Source organism: Ischnura elegans, chromosome 11, assembly GCF_921293095.1.
Source record: "Ischnura elegans chromosome 11, ioIscEleg1.1, whole genome shotgun sequence".
Classification (NCBI taxonomy): Eukaryota; Metazoa; Arthropoda; class Insecta; order Odonata; family Coenagrionidae; genus Ischnura; species Ischnura elegans.
In genome coordinates, this window is record NC_060256.1 from 38,829,110 (window position 1) to 38,850,387 (window position 21,278).

At 38.9% G+C, this 21,278-nt stretch overlaps 1 protein-coding gene across 1 annotated transcript in view; it reads right to left on the reverse strand.

Moving 5' to 3' along the window:
- The window catches only part of LOC124168253, a 296,476-nt gene that overhangs the window by 5,753 nt on the left and 269,445 nt on the right, over nucleotides 1–21,278 (reverse strand). Inside the window, exons 3-6 of the mRNA XM_046546390.1 lie at nucleotides 8,175–8,358; nucleotides 4,647–5,084; nucleotides 2,519–2,901; nucleotides 1,019–1,121 (exon numbers count right to left, since the gene is read on the reverse strand). Coding sequence (XP_046402346.1) covers nucleotides 1,019–1,121; nucleotides 2,519–2,901; nucleotides 4,647–5,084; nucleotides 8,175–8,358 — 1,108 coding nt within the window. The remainder of the gene's footprint in view (nucleotides 1–1,018; nucleotides 1,122–2,518; nucleotides 2,902–4,646; nucleotides 5,085–8,174; nucleotides 8,359–21,278) is intronic.

The window sequence follows — 21,278 nt, forward strand, 5'->3', positions numbered from 1 at the left end:
CCATTTGCCCCCACTATTCAAGACAAGAAGAACTGTGAAGCATTCCCATGCATTTTTTTATGTTTTTTTTTTGCCCTCCCCTTTTTCCCCGCGTGTGTGTGAACGGTTAATTATAGTAATGTGATAATTAGGACAATAGGATAATGTTAATTAGGACAAAATGTGATAATTTGATATTGGCGTTTGTTTATTCGTTTATTATTATTCAACTATTCCGTTTTCTTTCATTTACGCCAACATTTGTTAAAACAGAGTTTCTTTTCTTATATTGTTTGATAATTGTTGTCACAAAGTATTTAACTGGCCAGTAGCAGTAGTTTGATTTTTTTGATGCAGAAGAATAATTCATTTATGTATTTTGTTGTTCATTTCAAAGTTGAATTGTGTATTAAAAGTTTTGTTGAAATTGTAAACTGTCACGTAAGCCTTCATTATTTCGTGCACGCCAGCCTCCATTCAGCAATTGAAACCCACCCCACACCCAATTTTTCCTTTTTGTTTCCCCCACCTCCCCTTACTCCCGAACCACGACCCGCTCACCTTGAGCGAACCCTCAAAAGAATCCTCACCCACCCCCAAAACCCGACGAGACGGGTTACAGTACACGTATTGAATTTTCCAGCCAAATCAGAAATGTCATTTAATTTTTCCTCATTATTACAGTGGAAGGTATTTTGCAGTTACATTATCTCATTTTAAATACTTGAATACTATTGTTGTAAATTTTTAACTAAGCAAAAATTGATTTTTAATCATAAATAGATAGATGCACGATATGCTCAGCACTTGATATTTGATGCTTTTCACATGGAGATGAATTCTATGCTTCAAAAAATCTGGTAAGTGTGGTTAATAAAATTACCTATATTCCTTAGTGAAAAATGTTTGTGGTAGATTTCTCTCTGGCTTGAGTCTTCTTGAGAATTTAAATTGAATTGCTCGGAAATGAAAATTTGTGAGAAGCCCAGTCACTGATTTATCCTGAAAGAAGCAGTTAAGATACACCTGCATTACTCACTCAAGAGATGGTGGATCCTCTTCCACTCATCAGGGTTCTCTGCAATCCTCAGTATAATCTCCAGGAGGTTCTCATCCTTTTTGGAGTCTTCAGAATCCATGAGCTGAGCCACACAAAAGAAGCCAAATCATAAATGCATATTCATTCTTCATCTATCTAGAATCTGTTTATTAAAATATTCAATTTATCACAAAATAATTCCCCAGAAAATCAAAGGTTCTAGATGATAAGAATGATTGCATCTTATATAGCAAAAATCAAGAATATGTATTTCCCACAGAAACAATCTTTGAAATTTACCTAAACCAAATTTAATGAAATCAAAAAGTATTGGAGTGGAAAACAACAAGAAATGGAATGATAATAAACAAAATGACAGGTACCTTTGGTGAGGATAAAGCAAGAGGTACATTGATTAAATTCTGTTATGAGTGTAAGCAGAAGTCTTTTGCCTAAAGTCGGTTGGTGGTGATCAGGTACAACGCTTATTCAAAAGGACCGAGCAGTGGACATTTAATTCATAGTTTTATTTATGTATCTGAAGGAGGAAGTATGAGAGGGAGGAGGAGTCCAGTGGCTCTAACCCCCAGAAATATTGAAAAGATAAAATAGTTAGTGTATCTACTCTAAGTAAATCCTCAAAAAACATTTACACATCAAAAACCCTCCAGAAAATTACTCCTGGCTATGGCCACAATGAAAATACTTCCAAATTAGCAAATAAAGCTGGAATAAAGATTGAAAAAAGCTTGCCATGTCAAGTCAAGATGCTTGAATCAAGCTCAACAATGAAGCATGTTTTATCATTGAATAATTCAAGTGCTCGGTGTAGATGATGCAAAAGCAGTAAAATCTGCATGGCTAGAACCCAAATGTCGAGAATTTCCTTCCGTGCATGGCTGAGGTAATAATATGGCACCTCAAGTTATGATAAATGATCCTTAAGATGGCCTTTTTTTAATAGACTCTGACCCATATAAAAGAACCAAAATGGCTAATTTCTTAAAACATAATCCTTATAGAAAATCATTCATATTAAAGAGTTATTCCTATTGGTATATATGTGTATGCAATTTTAATGTTCATTTCTCTGAGTTACCATGTGCATTGTTGTTTGTTGATTTATATATATTGATACCTCCACTGCATTAACGCTCAACAATCGCCCGCCACATCAAATCCGCTCATCTAGATAGCCCTTATAGTACTAGATGAGCGGATTCTATTCAGTGGGCGATTGTTGATTGTTTATTCAGTGGAAGTATCAATATGTATAAGTTTCTATAGTTGAATCTTACAACAGAGAATGCATGTGCTTTTAAGATTCGAGTTACTTATTAATTTCCATTCAGCTTGAAAACCAACCCGAGACAACAATTCCTGAGAAGTATAATGACTTCAGTGAATAGATGAAAATTTTAAAGTAAAAAATTCTGAGATCAGAATTGTGAATATGACACACAATGGGAGGTGCACAAAGGGTTACCTCCTGCCACTCACCTTTCTAGCTAAATGGGCCCTCCTCATGGTTGACTGTTGGCTTCTGCCTCTTCCCTCGCTGCTGTCCCTCTTTACCTCCAACACCGTCACACCACCCCCACTGCGGACCAATGATCCCTCTGCCCCCTGCGATGAGACGCCATGAGATGAAGATATTCCCGCTAAAGGCAAATGGCTAGCCACTTCGGGCACTAAAGGAGGTTGCGGATGGCTCACTTTGCTGGGGAGAAGGGTGGTGCCTTTTGCAGAGGGTGCTGAGTCAGTTGCTCCAACAGTACCCTGCTGAAAAGACTGCTTTCGCTTTATTTCAGCAAGTCTCCTCAATGACCCTGCAAGGTGCTCCTCCAAAGAGATGACTGCCTTCTCTGTCTCCTGGTTTGTCACTGCAATGGAGGAAAAGTAATGCATTTCACAATAAGACATTTGTACTTATTGTTTTCATAGTGAAAAAAGCACTCAGCTGCCAAAGCCCAGGTCTGATGAGGAGGTTTGCAAGCCAACTCAAAAACACCACTCTCCTGATTCAGGCCCCTTGGCTGTCTGAGTAGCCACTGGGATCTACCTCAACGAAGGAGGTGCCCATTTGGTGTTGTTCGCCTTCTGACAATCAGCTCTCTGCCTTAACCACCTCAAACAACCCCTTTGAAAAGAAAGGGAAGCGTGGGGGAAGCAGTGGCCTTCAACGCAGTGTCAAACCCCACCAATCAGAGGAGTATTTGTACATGGTTCAGCATCACACTTAGCAGTGAGCATATTAAACCCTACTTGTAACATTAGATTCTTTAATCTGATTTCATAACAGACAAAAAATGATTAAAAAAAGAGAATTTTTCTGAAAAAAAGGCATGGGAATTCGTTTTTCCCCCGTCTTAGATAATTTAAGAAATCTTTTAAGAAAATTTTAACTCTTTAACTTATAAAAAAATGACTGGAATATGAGAGCCAAGGACAAGTGGTGTGATAGATAGCACATGAAGTAAGAGATGGAAAACCTGAGCTCTCATAGAGCACCTTGAATAGACAGCACCAACATAATTCACAGCACATCGAATTTCCTTGGCAGAAAGTGGTAGAACAAATGCATATATTAAAGAACTTATTAGAAAAATGTGCAACACCTTACACAAGAAAAAGACTGTAATTAATGCTCATACAAAATCAGGCAATGAAATGACTTACAATTCATGCATCTAAATTTTTTGTGATCTCCTAGATCTCTTCCAGATCTGGTGTTCAAACACCTCCATCAGAATGGCAGTTGAGAGGCTGAAGAGGAGGCTTTCAGAATAGTAAGTAGATGTGGATAAGATCAGGTAAAATATAGGGTTGAATGTATGTATGCTTTTCCCAAGGTTCATCATGCACATGTACATTCTTAGGGTTATAAATATATAAACAATATTCAACTTGGAGATTAAACTACCAGGAAAACTATGTCCTCGTCCACATCTATGTGATACCCAGCGAGCCACCTCTTTGTTCGGCAGGATGTATATTCCTCTATGGTGGTCTTTTACTTTTCTCAGGAAGAATGAATTTTTGCACCTCTCCATTCTTGAATCATTTTCTTTTCTTTAAGGTGAGTCTATTTCCCTGATGATACTTTCAGTGCAAGTGCAAATTTTGAGTTCATATTCAATGGCGAATCTATTATTTTGCTAATTTCATGGTTAAAAGACTGATTACCGCACGATTATGTCATATAAGTATATTTCTGCGAAAAAAACATATTTCATAAAAAATTTCTTAACTTCTTAAGCAGGTATTCGCCATAGCTTATATTATATATACATACATTATCCAAGAGCTACTGCTTCCTTAGCGACGCTAGGGGTTCAATTGATGATGACAGGCCCGAAAAAGAACCCTACCCAGAGGTGACAGGGTGTGGGAATCAAAAGAACTGTCATAGGCCCCATGACGGTATATGCAGTCATTCGCCATGGACTGGGAGGCAGCACGACTGCTTAAGAAGTCATCCGCATTAAAAGTGTTAATCGACACAAAAGAAAATGCAATAGAATCAGAAATCAGGTTACAATGGGGATGTAAATCAATACCCCCACATTATTGGGCCTGAATGCATGAACCCAAAGGGATGATCTCTTCTTCATTGTTGTTCCCTCACCTTCTTCCCGATGCTCATCTGTATCTTCCTCTTGTATTTCCTCAAGGTCACCTTCATCATCCTCATTGTTGCCTTCATTGCCTTCATTGACTCCATCTCCCTGCATGCCAGCCACAGCATGACGGTCCCCAGTGCCCATCTGCAGGACCTGTGCCTTTTCCACCTGCATTGGTGGTGCCCGTGTTGTGACGGCAACCACCGACAGTGACTGTGACTCTGGCCTCAGCTGCATCAGATGGTCAGTACCCACATCATGTGATCTGTGTTGCACCATCAGGTCCTCAAATAGATCCGCCTCTGACTCAAGCAGGTCAGGTAGCAGTGGGGTGACTTTACCGGGGCTGGCTGCCCCTATCTCCCTACCGCCCTCTTCAGGCCGCCTCCTGATTGGCCCCAGAGGATCCGCGTCTTCCATGCTGAGGCTGGACATGAAATGCTCTGCGGGCGAAGAAAAAGAGAAAGGGAAGTCTACATGATCTCATGTTATCCTGGCAGGTATGCAATGAGAATTGTTTCCCTAGAAATGGAGTAGTACCACATATTGACGGCTCTTAGCCGCAAAGTAGTATTCCCAAAAATTATTCAATCCAGGTGTATCTTTAACACCTAGTCCACAAAATCGTATATGTAAAACCTGATCAATATAATTGTATTCAGCTTTATCCAAAAAATCGTATGTCAGAGTATCAGTCAAAAAGCTTTATCTCGGCCAATAATTCAATTTCTGTTTAATTTTAACTCAATTTTCATTCATTTTTTGGCCAGTTTCTGAAATTGTCCGGACAATATTGTAACACGAATGGTGTCAATTGATTGGTTTGTACTGGGTGTGCCCAACCTGGGTTATTTTCATGTTATATTTATTTGAGATATAGAGTGGCTAGGAGCAGGGGATATGCTTGCGGACAATGTTTGATTTCCTCCACCGCTCTACAGGGACATGAAAAATTTTTGCAAAGGTGGCGCTTGGCCATCAGCGGCTCTTAATAGCTTCCCCTCCTAAAATTTTTTTGCCACCACTCCTCTTCAACTTTAGTCTAGTTTTCCTGGTTCCCTACCTTTCTGCAACCTCTAAGCCTTTCAATCTCCTATTCGCTAAATGCTTGGATCCAAAAGCGAGAAGGCTCTCTCCTCATAAAGCGTAACTAGCCACACAGGGGTGGGTAGTTATGGGAAAGGGAAATTTCTGAAGGGAAATAAAGTAACACACAATAAGAATTTGAGAACATTGCTTATGTTAACTGTGAAATTAGATAGGGAGTCCTCAGGGGAAAAAAATAAATACGAACACAAAGAAAAATTATTTTTTAATAAAAAAATATTTGCTACCAAACATTCTTCACCTCACAGACCAATTCGATTCCTTTAGACCAGGGGTTTCCAAACTTTTTTGTACCACGCCCCCCCCCCCCCCCCCCGCCTAACAGATCAGCTTTCCATTTTGCAATACCCTATTTCCACAGTGCCGTACATACCAACTCCTACTTGTACAAGTACTTGTACTCGTACAAGTATGTGCCTACTTGATACGCTGAGTAGGTAGATTTTTTGTTCACTGTTAAATGCAGTAACGCAGAATGGAAAGATTCAATAATTGTACGCATGATGAAAATTAAAACAAGTATTACATGAAAAACGAATATAATTACTGATACAAAATTTAGCATTGTAACACAGATACATTTTCAGTTTAAGGAAGGTGAAACAATAGGCCTACCTACTTACAAAAACAAAACATAAAATGTAATTTAGTGAGACTGGTGCGCTTGCATGTTGATAAGTTAACAGATCCTGGGTTGAGTTTCAGACAAAGCACAGCGTAGGTCACTTTCGACATCAAGTTAGTTGCGGTACTTGGTTTTGATCGCCACAAGAGTTGAAAACGCTTTTTCGCACATGTGTGTTGTTGAAAAAGGCATGTACATCCGAACAGCTTTCTCTGAAACACTGGGGTAAACTTTTAAGTACTTTAATCAGTACTGTAACCTTCCTTGATAAAGTTTACAACTTTATTGAAACTTTACAAAAACAATTATGAAAACTTAGGAAGACTTTATTTCAAAGATCTGAGGTAATTATTTTTGTATTTTTTAAATTTATTTCATTTGGGTGTCACGCCCCCCCAGGGGGGCGCGCCCCCCAGTTTGGGAACCCCTGCTTTAGACCATTGTCTAGCATAAAAACTGCTTTCATCTCCTTTGACTCGGCTGAAACAAAGCAAGCCCGATAAAAAATTTTGTTGAGTTATCCATGAAGGGCGTTTTTAAAGTCTGAAAAAAATGAGAAATTTTTCATAATGTTGTTCTTATTTGACATAAAAATTTGACATCCCGAGAGCCTTGCCTCCACAGAAGTTTTTCGTCATGCTAATATTTAGCCTTGTACGGGCCTCTAGGTTCCTTGACTGACAATTTTTTCGGTCTGGCGGGTTGTCTCCTAATGGCGCGTTGCAGTAACCCTCCCTATGAGTTTCGGAGTTTCCTCAGGAAATTTCCATCTGGTGAAGACTCATACCGTACCGGAAGTAGTTTCGAAGCACCAGCCAAATAGAGCAAAACTATTGAATTTTGCGCTCGAACCAATTCGAACATCGTGCGCCATTCGGACCAAAAATCTTCGGATCGGCAGTCTCGCTTCTTGCCGCTAGCACTACTGAGAATCTACGTAAAATGCAATGGTAGCCGGTCGGTGATCGATCATCGTTCGAAATCAAAAATACGGCATTAGTTTTAGAGTAAAATTCAATATTTTCGCTTTGTCTGGCTGGTGCTTCGAAATCACTTTCGGTTCGATAACACCGCCTCTCTTAAGGACAGTCTTATTCGCCCGCGCAGCGCTCTATTTATCACCAAATTATTTTTAAGGCTACTCGTAATGAAGAGGCACTTCCAACTCAAACCATGAACTTTCTTCTCGCTTTCCTCCCTGTTCCTCCATTCTGAGATATCTATCTTTTCAAAACCTGTGTTTACTCTCTCATGCCACCTTTTTGCCGATCTTCCTGACACCCAACTTAAGCATCCCAAACCTCCTCCTTACGGTGACGTAGCTTTATTGCGTTGTAAAAAAACACGCCCCCCGGACATGGTCTCAGGAAAGGCTGAAGGCCCTTTACCCACCCCTCTTCCTGCAGCCCTCTGCACCCCTCTTTATCCTGCCCCCACTTCCTCGAACAGGTAATACCCATTCACTCTTACTTACTCCACCCCCTTTGAACGTTTTGGCTAACTTCAATAGCGAATAGCTCGGAAATGGTGCAACTGAGCAAAATATTTTGAGTAAGTTGTTGTTGAAAATAACTTACTCTATAACGTCCATGGTAGCATAGATGTAGCCAGCATAGGTCACAAAACGTCAAATGGAAAACAACTTCGGCACAGCTAACCCAAAAACCATGGAGAGAACATCTAGAAAAAGTTCTAAATATAGAAAAATCCTGAAGATAATGCATGTTTTTCAGGTACACTCTTTCATTGAATATATTCCCACCAATCGTCAAACCAGTGGGATCAAAAATGTTCCCCTCACCAACTCTCCTCGAGATGGGGACGGCTGGTGGCTCCTCTTCGTTGGGAATGGATGCTGCTGCTTGCTGCGCGGATAGCTGCTGCTCACTGGATGACTGGTGACTTTCCTTCAGTTTCTCCAGCTGGTGCTCGAAGTCTGGCAAAGGAGGGTGGCCCGCGTTGTGGTTCGAGTGCTGCTGGTGGCGCTATGAGGCGGAGAGAGGAGAAAGAAAAACATTTCAAAATTAGTACATATTAAGTACCACATTAGTTCATGCATGATTTGGTTTGATTGGACTTCATTAATAATAATAATGTACATTACAATAACAGCTCTTAGTACTAGATTAAAGAGCTCGTTTTCCGTGCAGCCACTATTCAACAGCAAGATGCTACTTCTACCGCTATTTACAGTCAGTGGCGCCGACTCCATGGGGCCTGAAGGGGCCCGAGCCCCCTCAAAATTTCGTTATGGATGTGAGGAAAAAATCTGTCAGGCTTTTCGATTTTCTCCGGAGTGTCCAGATATCGAGATTCGAGTTATCAGGGTTTTAATGTTGATCATACGACTCTTCTTAAATGCTTAAAAAACTTAAAACTCACTACTTATAAAATTTCCCGGTGCAAGATCCCCGGTTTGGGCCCCCAAATATTTTTTGTAAGTCGGCATCCCTGTTTACAGTAGACCTCTACATTATTAATCTGTTCCATTGAATCGATGGTAAAGCGAATTCCATCGTATGTTAAATCTGCATCACTCCCGAATGAAGAATCAATTTAATGAATGCCAGCGCATGTAAATGTTGTGAATCTAAATTAGTGTTTTGTTTGCGTTTAAGGAGTATAATTACACAATTGATACCATATTTTGCGAGAGAAAACAAAAACGGCGAATTTTGAAATTCTAAAATGTACACGCAAAATCAGCCTGCATCATAGTCCGAATTCATTGTTAGTCGAACGCGACGTTAATCGGGGAACTACTGTATTGTCGGGAGGCCTTGGCGATGAGGATGCTACACAAAGGACTTCGATCCAACTCAGGTATAAAAGACTATCACGAGCGCATTGCAGTACAGAGAGCATTGCATCAGTTTTTCCTGGAAAATTAAATTTCCGTGATGGAAGATGTACCTTCTAACTTGAATCTCTGGAAGCCACTTTTTTGGGAGAGAAATATCAGTCCAAGGGCGTACCAAGGATCAAACTCGGGGGGGCCAAGCAATGGTTGTTCAAGTTGTAGGTAAGATTTAAGCATGGAAAAGATGAATGAAATCAACATTTTAAGGAAACTGTAACAGCTCTTTGTTAGTTTTCAAAATTATTTGCTTGAAAAAATATTATTTTCCATAATGACATGTACGATTTTTAGGGGGGGCAGCTGCCCCCTCCTGCTGGGTATGTCCATGTATCAATCCAGCGGAAGGCAGACTGTGCCGACATGGCTTCGTCGTGCGGAGGAAAACTACGACTTTAACAAGCTCTTAACACCACAAGCCCTGACAGTGCGTTTGACAGAAGAGTTATTTCTGAAAATTCCGAAAAAATCGACGCAAAGCGAGGGAGGGCGTGGTTCTGAAGGTGCTACACAAAGGACTTTGATGCAACATTGGTATAAAAGGAGTAAGTCGAAGAAGTCACCTTCACGTGCGTACAGCAGTAAAGAGATCGGTACATGAATTTTTCGAAAAATATCCTTACCTAAAGCCCCAAAAATGTTTCCAGCGAATAAAATAGTAATAAGAAAATAAAATTATACAATATTTAGTATTCCGTGATAGAATCACATTTGCATCATTGAGTACTAAAATTTTACCTTGTTTTCACAACAAAGAAATTGAATCTATATAATAAGTCAGGCGCGGTCTTTTGAATACGCCGCGGCGTCGCCAGAAAAACACAAGTCTCGGCAGGCAGATATTTCCGATTCTCAGTACCTCACCGTGATCTAGTGTCATCGCACGTCTACAAATCGACTGGATGTCCTGTTGATCAGAGAAAGTATCCCTGTTGGAAATAATATCGAAAACCGTTCGCACATTTGATCGACATCGCATGTCACAGTTGATGAATGAATAGCTTTTTCTTTTGAATTCCTGTATCATGAAATTATTTTTTTTGGAACTTTGGGCTACTGTCACTATAATTTTTTCCAATTTCCACGACTACTATACCACTTTTTGTCGGTCTTTACTCATTGTCAATACGCTCTGAAGCAAAAATATTTGACATAGGCAACCCACACAACACCACTATCACAGGCTGGGTCACCTGGGTAATGTAATATTCTGGGTACATCTATCCTGCTATATCTAGGTGAATTTTGCCAACTACCCATTAAGACAGGATAGAATAAGTTATATTCATTATTTCTTGTCACTAAAAAAATATTAGTGTTTTATGTATTTTTTAAAGTGGGAAATATGTATTCCACCGCCGGAGAATAAATTTGAGATTCTTGTACCTACAGGGGAGTCGACTTATAAAAAATATTGGAGGGGCCCATGTCGGGGGTCTTGCTCTGGGAAGAGGTTAAATTCAAAGTTTGTCTCAACGCCGTAACACTACCATGATTCACACCACTTGTTTTCAATTAACCTGCTTACTACTTTATAATTATTTGTTTTAACACATTATTGAATTATTTTAAAAGGTAACTATCTTCAAACATGGGAAATAAAAAATACCAATATATTTTTGTGATTTCACAAAGCATAACATAAATTAATTATTTTCTGGAATTATTGAGGGGGCTCCGCCCCCCCAAACAAATCTTTGAGGGGGCTCGGGCCCCCTCAGGCCCCATGGAGTCGGCGCCACTGTGTACCTACCACTGGGCTGTAGATTTACACCGCTTTCTCTCATGCATATTAATCCCCTTTCACGGTCCCAAGATAATCCTATCGCAAGACGAACTCTATAACCACTTGTATCACATTGATTCAATGGAAAAATTACTAAACTAAATGGAAAGTTACTAAAAATGAAACCTCATTCATTCAATGGCACCACCATTAATATCTAGTGGTACTATGATTCAGCACTCATTTTGAACGCTAAAAATCAATCATTTGCTCATTGAATTTCCCGATTGGATTTCTCAATGGATTTATCAACCAGTAAATATTAACTTCTAATAATATTATCTTCTGTTCTATATTAGATAAATCATACGAAAAATTTCAATATTGACCCTAGAAGTAAACATTTACATGCTACATTCAGAGATCATGGAGAAAACGGTAATTTTTCAACCTGGTTTACTTTATCCCAACTGGTATCTTCGTTATTTACGTTCTTACCAAGAGTCTTCTGAAAATAATGATGTGAAAAGGACACTAGATAGTGTATGAAACTACACTGAAGCCTCTTAATAATAAAGTAAAATCGTAGAAAAAAGTAGGGACTAAAATAATCGAGTTTGAAATTATACCAAGCGTCGTTTGATCACTTCCATAAAAATTCCACGAAATCAGCTAGTCTATAATTGATATATAGTGAATCATAAATATGAAAATAGAGTTATTCCAAATGATGGACCCATTTTCAATCTGATCGCTTGCAGGCGACGTGAGGACCTGGATGTACTTCTTGCCACCACGACCTCCTGATCTCACTCCCTGCGATGTTTCTTATGGGCTTATGTGAAGGATGCTGTTTACGTTCCACCTTCACCAACATCATCATTCATTCAATGGCATATCACACACTCTGAAGGATCTGAGGAATCGAATTACTGCTGCCATGCACTCAATAACAGTAGATGCGATTTCGCGTGTGTGGGAAAAGTATGGCCACCGCGTCGATGTTTGTCGTGTAGCCAACTGTGGCCTCATTGAATATTTATTACATTTATCGCATTTATAATTATTGCATGATTGTCAAAAAGTAATTTATTATCATAAATTATTAAATTTTTTAAAAGTAAATCGATATCACACACAATGAAAAAAATTTAACAATATTTTAATTGGTGTAAAGCTTGTGTACTTTGGATTTGTACTTGAAGTAATGCGAAGTTTTGAAAATGGGTCCATCATATACCATAACTCTGTATTGTTTTTAAATAAATTATAAAATAAATACTTTGCAAAAAATCCTACGTTTTGTTCGGAAAAATAGTGTTTATGAAGAATTCCATTTGAAACTCCTCCGTTTTACTAGGTTTCTACTTCGCAAAAGAGGAAAAGTTGAAAACGCTTATGTAGCCAAAGAAATGATTTGATAGATCCTCCTTTCCATCAAAATTCAGGCCTTCCCCTAGTAATACCCACTTGCACTCGCTCGGATGGTAATCCTCTGCACACATTTCTCGTCCCGAATGTTTTTGTAGGGATTAAATTGCTCCTTTTCCATTATGAGAGATTAGAGATGGTAGGAGCCCTATAAGGCAGAACAGAATGGCAAGGTATACAGCATTTTCGGAGGCATGAGCCGGAGAAAAATGATTTAATGCTTGACTAAATATGAAAAGCTAGCTCAAGGAGGTTTGGGCCAAAGTTAAACGCTGATACTAAAGCAAATATTTAAAGAGAAAGTCTATGCTTCGCCAAACATCAGCAAATGACATGCCTCAGCAAACATGAGTTTGAGGAAATTTATGGAGAGTGCTAGTCGCTTAAAATTTTGATGGAGGTGGTGAGAGATATAGATGATTGCATGCAATCAGTGGCGTAACTATGGGGGGCGTAACTACTAACCCAATGCTTCAGAGATATAAAAAAACACTTAAAACTATTTTCTAGTTGTGACATATAATAAATGCATCTACTTAAAGTTAAAGCCTATTAAAATCATGGCAGTGAGACTATTCGATGAATACTGACCGGTGACTAACCCCCGTTGCCTCGGGGGGGTGCCCTCCATTCCCATATTCCTGTATATGCCACAGCATAAAAGTACTTGCGAATAAGTATTATTTGTGTTCACTAAGTAGGATGAGTAAATAGAGATTAAAAAAAAATATTAATCGGATGCAGAGAATTTCAATTTGCTTCTTTTCCTATTTTTCAAATTTCTCTTAATAATTTGCATAACGTAAGGTACTTGGGTGAACACAGTGGAATTATTTCAGCAATGAATGAAATACATTTTATGGGTATGGCATGTATTGTTTAATCATATTAGTCGTAACGTAATCTCTTTAAATATGCCTTAGACTTACTATTCAACTTTACACTTATTTATTATTATTCCCTGAAATTGATACGAAAAACTTAAAATAAAGAATTTATGGACATTAAAACATTTTTTTGTCCAAATTAAAAACATTTGAATTGATTTGAAATTGATTTTTACCCTCGCCTGTAGTAATGCCCTTTTTTGGTGTTTTTTCATGTAGCTGTAATTTTACGAAATATTGACATATAAAATTAAATTGAGCTAAATTTGTAATTACGTGTAGAGAACTAAAACACAATTTCTTTAGAAATAGCCGCTATGCTGACTTTAAACTTGAATAAGGTCCTGCAAGAATTTTAACGGAAAGGCCCTATATTAATTACGTTTATGCATATAATTTTTCAGTAGTTGGACATGCCATGTAAAGCCTGCTTATCTGGATGAAGCATTGAAAGAGGGTGAGTTAGAGGCTTCCAGAATAACCGAAGGTCAAAAAAGTGCATGGGAGGCTTTTCATATAGAGCAACGTTCTAATACAAGAATTTTGACACTTTGCTTGAGTCGATCTGATAGCCGGAAGGGTTCCAGCAAGGTGCGATAAGTACGCAACCCGTCAGACCGAGAAAGTAGTCGGTCTAAGAGCCTTAAGGCTTGTACGTGGCTAAATATTGGACTGACGAAAAATTTCTAAGGACAAAATTTCTTTGGACGTCAAGTTAAAAGTTCGATAAGATAAAAAAAAATGACATAATTATCAAAATTTGTAAATTTCAAATTGCCCTTCTGGGATTTTTTTATTGCCTTGCTGCGATTCTTTCGAGTCAGAAGAGATAAAAACAATTACTACGCTGCAGAAAGCAGCTGAGGAAGTTCTTCGTAAAAGTAAAGTCGTTGTAAAAAACCATGGATCACGCAGGAAGTATTGGATCTAATTGAAGAAAGAAGAAAATACAAGGCTGCGAAAACAGAGGAAGGGCAGAATTGTTACAAGAGAATAAGGAACGAAATATGTCGTAAAGCGAGGAAGGCTAGAGAAGCATCGATGAAAAATATTTGTGAAGACGTACAAAACAATCTTGTGCATGAAAAATAAGAGGCCTCCTATAGAAGAGTGAGGGACTACTTTAAGGAAATAGGATGTAATACTTTTAGGGACAAAAACGGAGAACTAATGATTGAAAGCTAAAACAAAGGGAAGAAATATATGGATAATTTGTAAAATGGAAGCATCCTAAGAACAAATACTATCGAAAACGAGAGGGAAGTGGATGAGGATGACATGGGAGCTCCAATTTTAAGACAAAATTCCACGAAATCAGCTGGTCTATAGTTAATAGAGTGAATAATAAATATGGAAATACAGAGTTATTCCAAATGATGGACCCATTTTTAATCTGATCGGTCGCAGGCAATGTGAAGACCTGGCTGTACTTCTGGCCACCGAGACCTACATGTAAACGGAGAGCTGTGTTTAAACGATCTTAGGATTGTTGACCAGTGATGATGATGCTGCATCTAATTCCTCAGTTAAGGCACGCATTTTTCACTTTTTCTTATTGTGTGTTACTTTATTTCCCTTTAGGAATTTTCCTTTCTCATAACTACCAACCCTGTGTGGGTTGTTACGCTTTATGAGGAGTGAGCCTTCTCTCTCTTGAACCGGGGCGTTTAGCAAATAGATGGGGTGATTGAAAGGCAAGAGCTTAGGAAGGTTGCCGAAAGGAAGAGAACCAGGAAAACTGGGCGAAAGTTAAAGAGGAGAGGTGGCAAAAACATTTTAGGAGAGGAAGCCATTAAGAGCAGCTGATGAGCAAGCTCCACCTTTACCGAAACTTTTTTATTTCCCTTTTTAGTAGCGCTAACGGAAACACGAGGGAGATTAGAAAAAGACTTTAGAAAAAGAAGGATGACTTTGGAAATATGGGATTACGGTCACGTTCTTTCGCACCCAATTTGCTGCGCTCTTACTAGGTGAACAGGTGAGCCCAAATAGGCGACTGATGTTTTCGCAAGCAACCGAGAAGAAACTAGTGCTGATGAGAAAAGTTCTTTGGGGAATGTGAAGTCGAATATCATTGCAAAGAATCGAATAGCAAAAATTTTGCCGCTGTTTGGAAAGAGAAGAAATATTTACCACTGTATGTCGGAAGATGGAAAATAAGAATGGCATGTTATCGACTCCCACTATATTGTAATGACTACGTCTTGTTAGGGAATTGATAAAAGGAAACGTAAAATTTTAAGTTTCCAATTAACTATTCACTGCACGGTGTGCAGTCCATGCTTAAGATGAAATAGAGTAAATAAACCTGATTTAGCTTTAAGCCGAAAATCAACCGATCAATGATTTATAAATTTAAAACTGCCAACTTCATGTAAATGATGAGTACTTAAAGATGAAGACTTAAATTGAAGCCCGGGTCGTTTAAGTTATGTTTTGCGGGAGGAACAAAATAATCAGGCTTGTCATTTATATGATGAATAGGTTGCACGATGCCACGCCAGAGACTGAATTTTATTGACTTTTCTCCAGTAATTTCTACTGGTTTCTTATCCATGGACCCAAATAAAAAAAATGCGCAATTCTGTTAAGTCCATCCGCTGGTTCCATTAATGGCTTCTCAAAAGTGGTGTTAGCCAGAGGGGGTATTTATGCATGCTCCTGTAAAGTACTGACCGCAAAAGATATTCCAACGCGAGTTTTAGAGGAAATTGCATACAAGCTCCCTCTTGCTAAAGTGAAATCTTATGACACGTAAAGTTACGTCCCAGAAGAACAGAAAATGGCAAATGTCTCATATTTTGAAAATATTAAACCACCCTTCATTGGAAAATCAATAAAATGTTTTATTGCCTTTGTTGCGTTTTTTTTCTGAGTCAGAACAAATTAAAAAATATCCTATTGAGCAATTGGTCTGAAAAACACATGTAAGGAACCGCATTGGTCGGAAAGGTTAAGTGACGCTGTGTAACAATTAAAGAATAAAAAATTCAATTAAAAATAATCTATCTTTTGCGTGAAAAATAATTATTTTTTCCTAAAGAAAAACAAGTTTTTTTTTACACTCAATCTAATTCCACAGTTAAGGCACGAAATTTCCTCTAATTTTCCACTGTTCGTTTCCTCATGTACAAAATGTTTTCGAAGGAAACAAATGAACTTCAGCTGTCTATAATTTTGTAAAAACATAAATATCAAGAGAAGATGATGTGTAGTAAGTGAAAAGCCAAATTGTATGGCTGGTAGAAGAAAAAACTGTAACTTCAAGCCTTAAAAAAAGAGAAATTATTGTCTCTTTAATATTTATGTGGAATTGACATTTTAAAAGTAATTAGCAATTTATCTGCAAAGCTAAAAATTTGAAATTGTAAGTTGTCAACGTGTTTGGTTGTTGAGCGGCTACATATAAACCATGGAAGATTATTAAATTATAAGATGAAGATTATAAAAATAGATAAAAAAGATCTGAAGAGTAAAATGAAATAATGATCGGCAGCGAAAAATTCCTGTAATTTTAAGGAAATACTACCAGGAAATCAGAAAACAAAACCAATAACCTAAAAAGAGATAAGCCGATAAGTATTGGTATATAATAACCCAGGAATGACTTGTAATGGCGAATAGGAGTTGAGATAGATTTAACTGTTCAGCTGGGTGAGTTGGGAATTTCAACGATACCACGGAATTTTTTTTCTTAGGTGAGGAACAATAGCAAAAACTCCATTACAATGAAGCAATCAATACTCTACTCTATGGGAACTACCGCTGCGAGCAAAATGAAATTCCCGGAATCGCTGGAAGTGCTTTTAATTAATGCTTTCCGTTTACACACGAAAGAAATTAATTTAAAGGAGTTCTCCGCAATCATGCGCAGGGCATAGGTGGTGAAGAAAGAACAAAGGACCATTTTTTTAAAGCCCCCGTCGACTGGTACGGATCGACTAGAACGAATTTTAATTTATACCATCGAGGGAAATTTCAATCTAAAATAATGACAGAATAGCGCCATGCTGATCCAAAAATGCGAAAATACAATATTTTAATGCAGGAAGAGAGCTTTGAACTTATATTTTGAAGGCATCAGGAGCACTTTGAAAATGCTGCGTAGTAGATTAATAGTGATTTTTTTCAGTGGTCATTATGGGATTACCCACCGTTCGTGTTCGCTTATGTAAAATGTTTTACAGAGAAGCAAGTGACCTCGAGTATTCATTTATCACTAATTTAGCTGAAGTGTTGGATATCAGGGTACAATCGCAAGTAAAACAAAAACAAAATGAATGTTGTGAACTGTAACTTCGTGCCTTTAGAAAAAAGAACTTATCGTTTCTTAAATTTTAACGTGCAATTGGCCTTAAAAAATAATTAGCAATATTTTCTTTAAAATTTAATTACTTATTATCTTCAAAGATAAAATTTTTGCAATTAAGAATTTGCTCCAGACTTTTGAAATTATTATTACAAACGTAGTAATGTGTTGCGCCATTAGCTATTGATCGAAGGGTACTAGGTAAAACTTCCTCGTGAAGATTACGTAAACGTCTGCAAATCCTCTACACATGAGGTGGCACAGGATTAGGAAATACACCCCCTGGTTGAATTGTGGGAAAATCTCTCGCCAGTCGCTTTGTCTGAGGTGGAGTTTCACGGGGAAATAAGGCATTATTCAGTGTGTCAGCCGAAATTGACATCCATGATGATGTGAACCATCAAATTCATTACTGTTCAATGCTATTCCTAGCAATTACAAACATAATGCGAAATACTGGAAAAAAGTGGATCGCATTGCACACATTACCGTGCCACGGACATTTTTGAAAACCGATTAAATTGCGACCGAAGTGGCTACAGAATTAGCCTTCTATGCGATGAAATCGAGCCTCCTCTATGCGGCCCCTTAGCTGTAGTTGTGAGTTTATGAATTGCAAAATTTATATATCGTGTTATTTTTATGTAAACCGAAAACATAAACTGGTGCGAGTGTCCCGTGGCCAAGGAGACGGCATAGAGGAGACCCACATTCCACAGAAGGCTGATTTATGTTGCCACCTCGGTCGCATTTTAATCGGTTTTCAAAAATGTCCGCGGCGCGGTGATGAGTGCAATGCAATCCACTTTACTCCAATATTTTGTAGCACAATGTTTTTGATGGCGGGTAGTAGCATTGAAAAGTTAGGAATCCGAAAGATCTATCATAAGGAATACAAATTTCGGTTAATACCGGAAATAAAAGAATGAAACTTTGTAAGGTTCGCATGTGTATTTAAATAGGCACGGCCCAGGTTTCGTAACGTATGTAGTTACATCTTCAAGTGAGACCTGAAAGGTGAGACCATAGACCTGAAGATGTAACTACGTTACGAAACCAGGGTCGTGTCTATTTTAATACACAAGTGAACCTTACAAAGTTTAATTCTTTTATGAGAGGTTTAACATAGTCAAGCCTGAAGTTATCAGTTATATTTCGGTTAATACCCTTAATTATTCCTTATTTTTCCGTGAAATTCGGATCACTTTGTCCGTCAGCGACGCGAGTGGCGACTTCTGTGAACCCATTTAAAGGCACGGTGGGTGACAACACATTTAAAAGCAAGCTTGAGGATCCTCTTTTGCAATATTCGTTCCCGTGGCTTTGACGCTGACGCATTTATAAATTCTCTCCCACGTTTCCATTCAAACTCCTCCTCAAAATCCCCTCTCCCTCTCTTGCATGTTCTTGGAGAAACTCACCGCAAGCCGAAAGTTTTCCTATTTCCCGATATTTCCTTCCAATTTTCCCAATCTCCCGCTCCTTTCCAACTTCCAAAAGTGCCAAAATTCACGGCTTATTTTAATGGTCCCGTGGCAGGGTGTGGCCGAAGCGTGAACTCCTGGTCTGAAAGTTCAGCCTACCACCCTTCTCTTCCTCCTTCTTCTACCAGCAGATTATTACTTCAGCTGTCTTATTTTTTTCCGGCCACCGAAAGTAGAAGCAAAATTATCGAACGAGAATGAATTTATCAGGCGTGTAAAGTGAAGCTTCTAGGAATTTTTATGGCCAAGACTACGCATCGATCTAAACCTGAAGCAAATTCGTATGTTCGAAGATTTTCGCGGCGTTGATCTGATGGTCTCTGTATTTTCTTCGGGTTCCCTTTTTTTGACAACCCAAGCAGCAGAGAATGAGAGAATGAGGGCTCAGGGGAGCCGTTAGAGGATACAACGCACCGGGGCCGGGACCCAGCAATCGTGCTGATTCGCCCGATCACCCGGGGAGGGGGTTGGAAGGGAAGGGGCAAGGAAAGAGACGCCGCCGCGATAAGGAGCTCGACGACGCCTCTGGAGTAGGTAGAGGGTTGGAAGGGATGGTACGGGGTAAAACACCTTACCGCTATAGAAGCGGAAACGGCCCACTCACTAGCAAAACTAGGCATCAGTCATTAATGTGCCAACGATTTTGGAGGATTTTCCTATTAAAGGGAAAAATCCATCGAAACCCAAGCAGCAAAGAGTATGAGAGTTTAGGGCGAACCCTTCGAAGATACAACGCACCGGGGCCGGGAACCAAGCCAGTGGCTTACACGCCCGATCACCCAGGGAGACTCTGGAGAGGAAGGGAAAAGGAAAGAGGCGCCGCCGCGATAGGAGCCCGACGACGCCTCTGGGATAAGGATAGGAGCGGAAGGAACGGGACGGGGAAAACACCTCAACGCCATAGAAGCGAACAGGGCCCTACCATAAGCGAAACCAGGCAAAGCCATTAATATTCTAAAGGCCTGGTTACACGGTACATTAGAATGTACAAGAATCTGTACATTTTTCTGAATGGTTTTCTGAACAGATTCTTGTACATTCTCATGGACAAGATCCACGAGTAGGTGGTTACACGGTACATTATTTCGGACATTTTTTCGTACATTTTTAAATGCGCAACAAATTATTTCAACTTCAAATATAAACCAATGGGGAACGTGCAAACTTTTTTAAAAGTACAAGAATAATAAGATCCTTACCTCAAATGTACTTGCCGAAAATTTCGCGGATGAATAATGTTTTATAGCTGAGATATGAGTCTTTAAAAATAATCTTCATCGACTGTTTGAAAACACGTGACGGAGCTAGCGCGCGTTACATCACGGCCTGGAATCCACTGATGACAGACTGAGGAAGTGGATAGAAAAACTGTCTATGTAGGGACTCAAACGCAAATTTGGCGAATATAATTGCTGCTTTAACGTCAAACTTCGGATTGTGAATATATTGGGTTGCCAAGGCGTTGTTGAAATAAATAAAGGCGATTGTTTGGGGGCTTTGGAAAGATTAAATTAAAATAAGTTGATTGCAGATTGTGATCTACGTTACACACCTACATCATTTGCTTAATGCAGTAAGTATATTGCAGCATGGACCTTCAATAGAAAAACGTGTGAAAACCATATAAATCGTGTATCCCATAAAACCATATAACGTGCCCCGACGTCTAGTACCTCTATTTACTCGCCGGAGAAGTTTTTTGCTTGTGTTCGAAGGGAAAAATAAGAGGAATAAGTGGTTGATGATCCACAGAATGGAGTCAAATACATTATCTATATTGTCAACGGGATATCCTCAACGTAAGTACACTCTTAAATCAGGGTTACCGCAGGATTTTATCAAGTTACTTATTTCACTTTGTAAACAACTCTATGAATGTACCTATCATTCTACCCATTGTAGGATCAAATTATAAGGAAAGTGGCTGTTAACGAGAATAAATACTAATTACGATTAAACCACGGTGTAAAATAAGGAATGTAATGGGCGGCCGGCCTCTCGTCACAAGGAGCCCCTAACAAGGAATATTCACGAAGTGTCTTTCGCCGATATCGTTAAAATTTTGTTGGATAGTAGTGTTCCATAATAAAAGCACATTTTCAAAATTTCTCGTGCCCTTAAGCCTTGTGATATAATAAACAGGACATAATAAAGGCAGTTGAATTTTAGACTTGAAAGCGAGTGTGTCGTGATTTCTCTCCATCCTTCTCC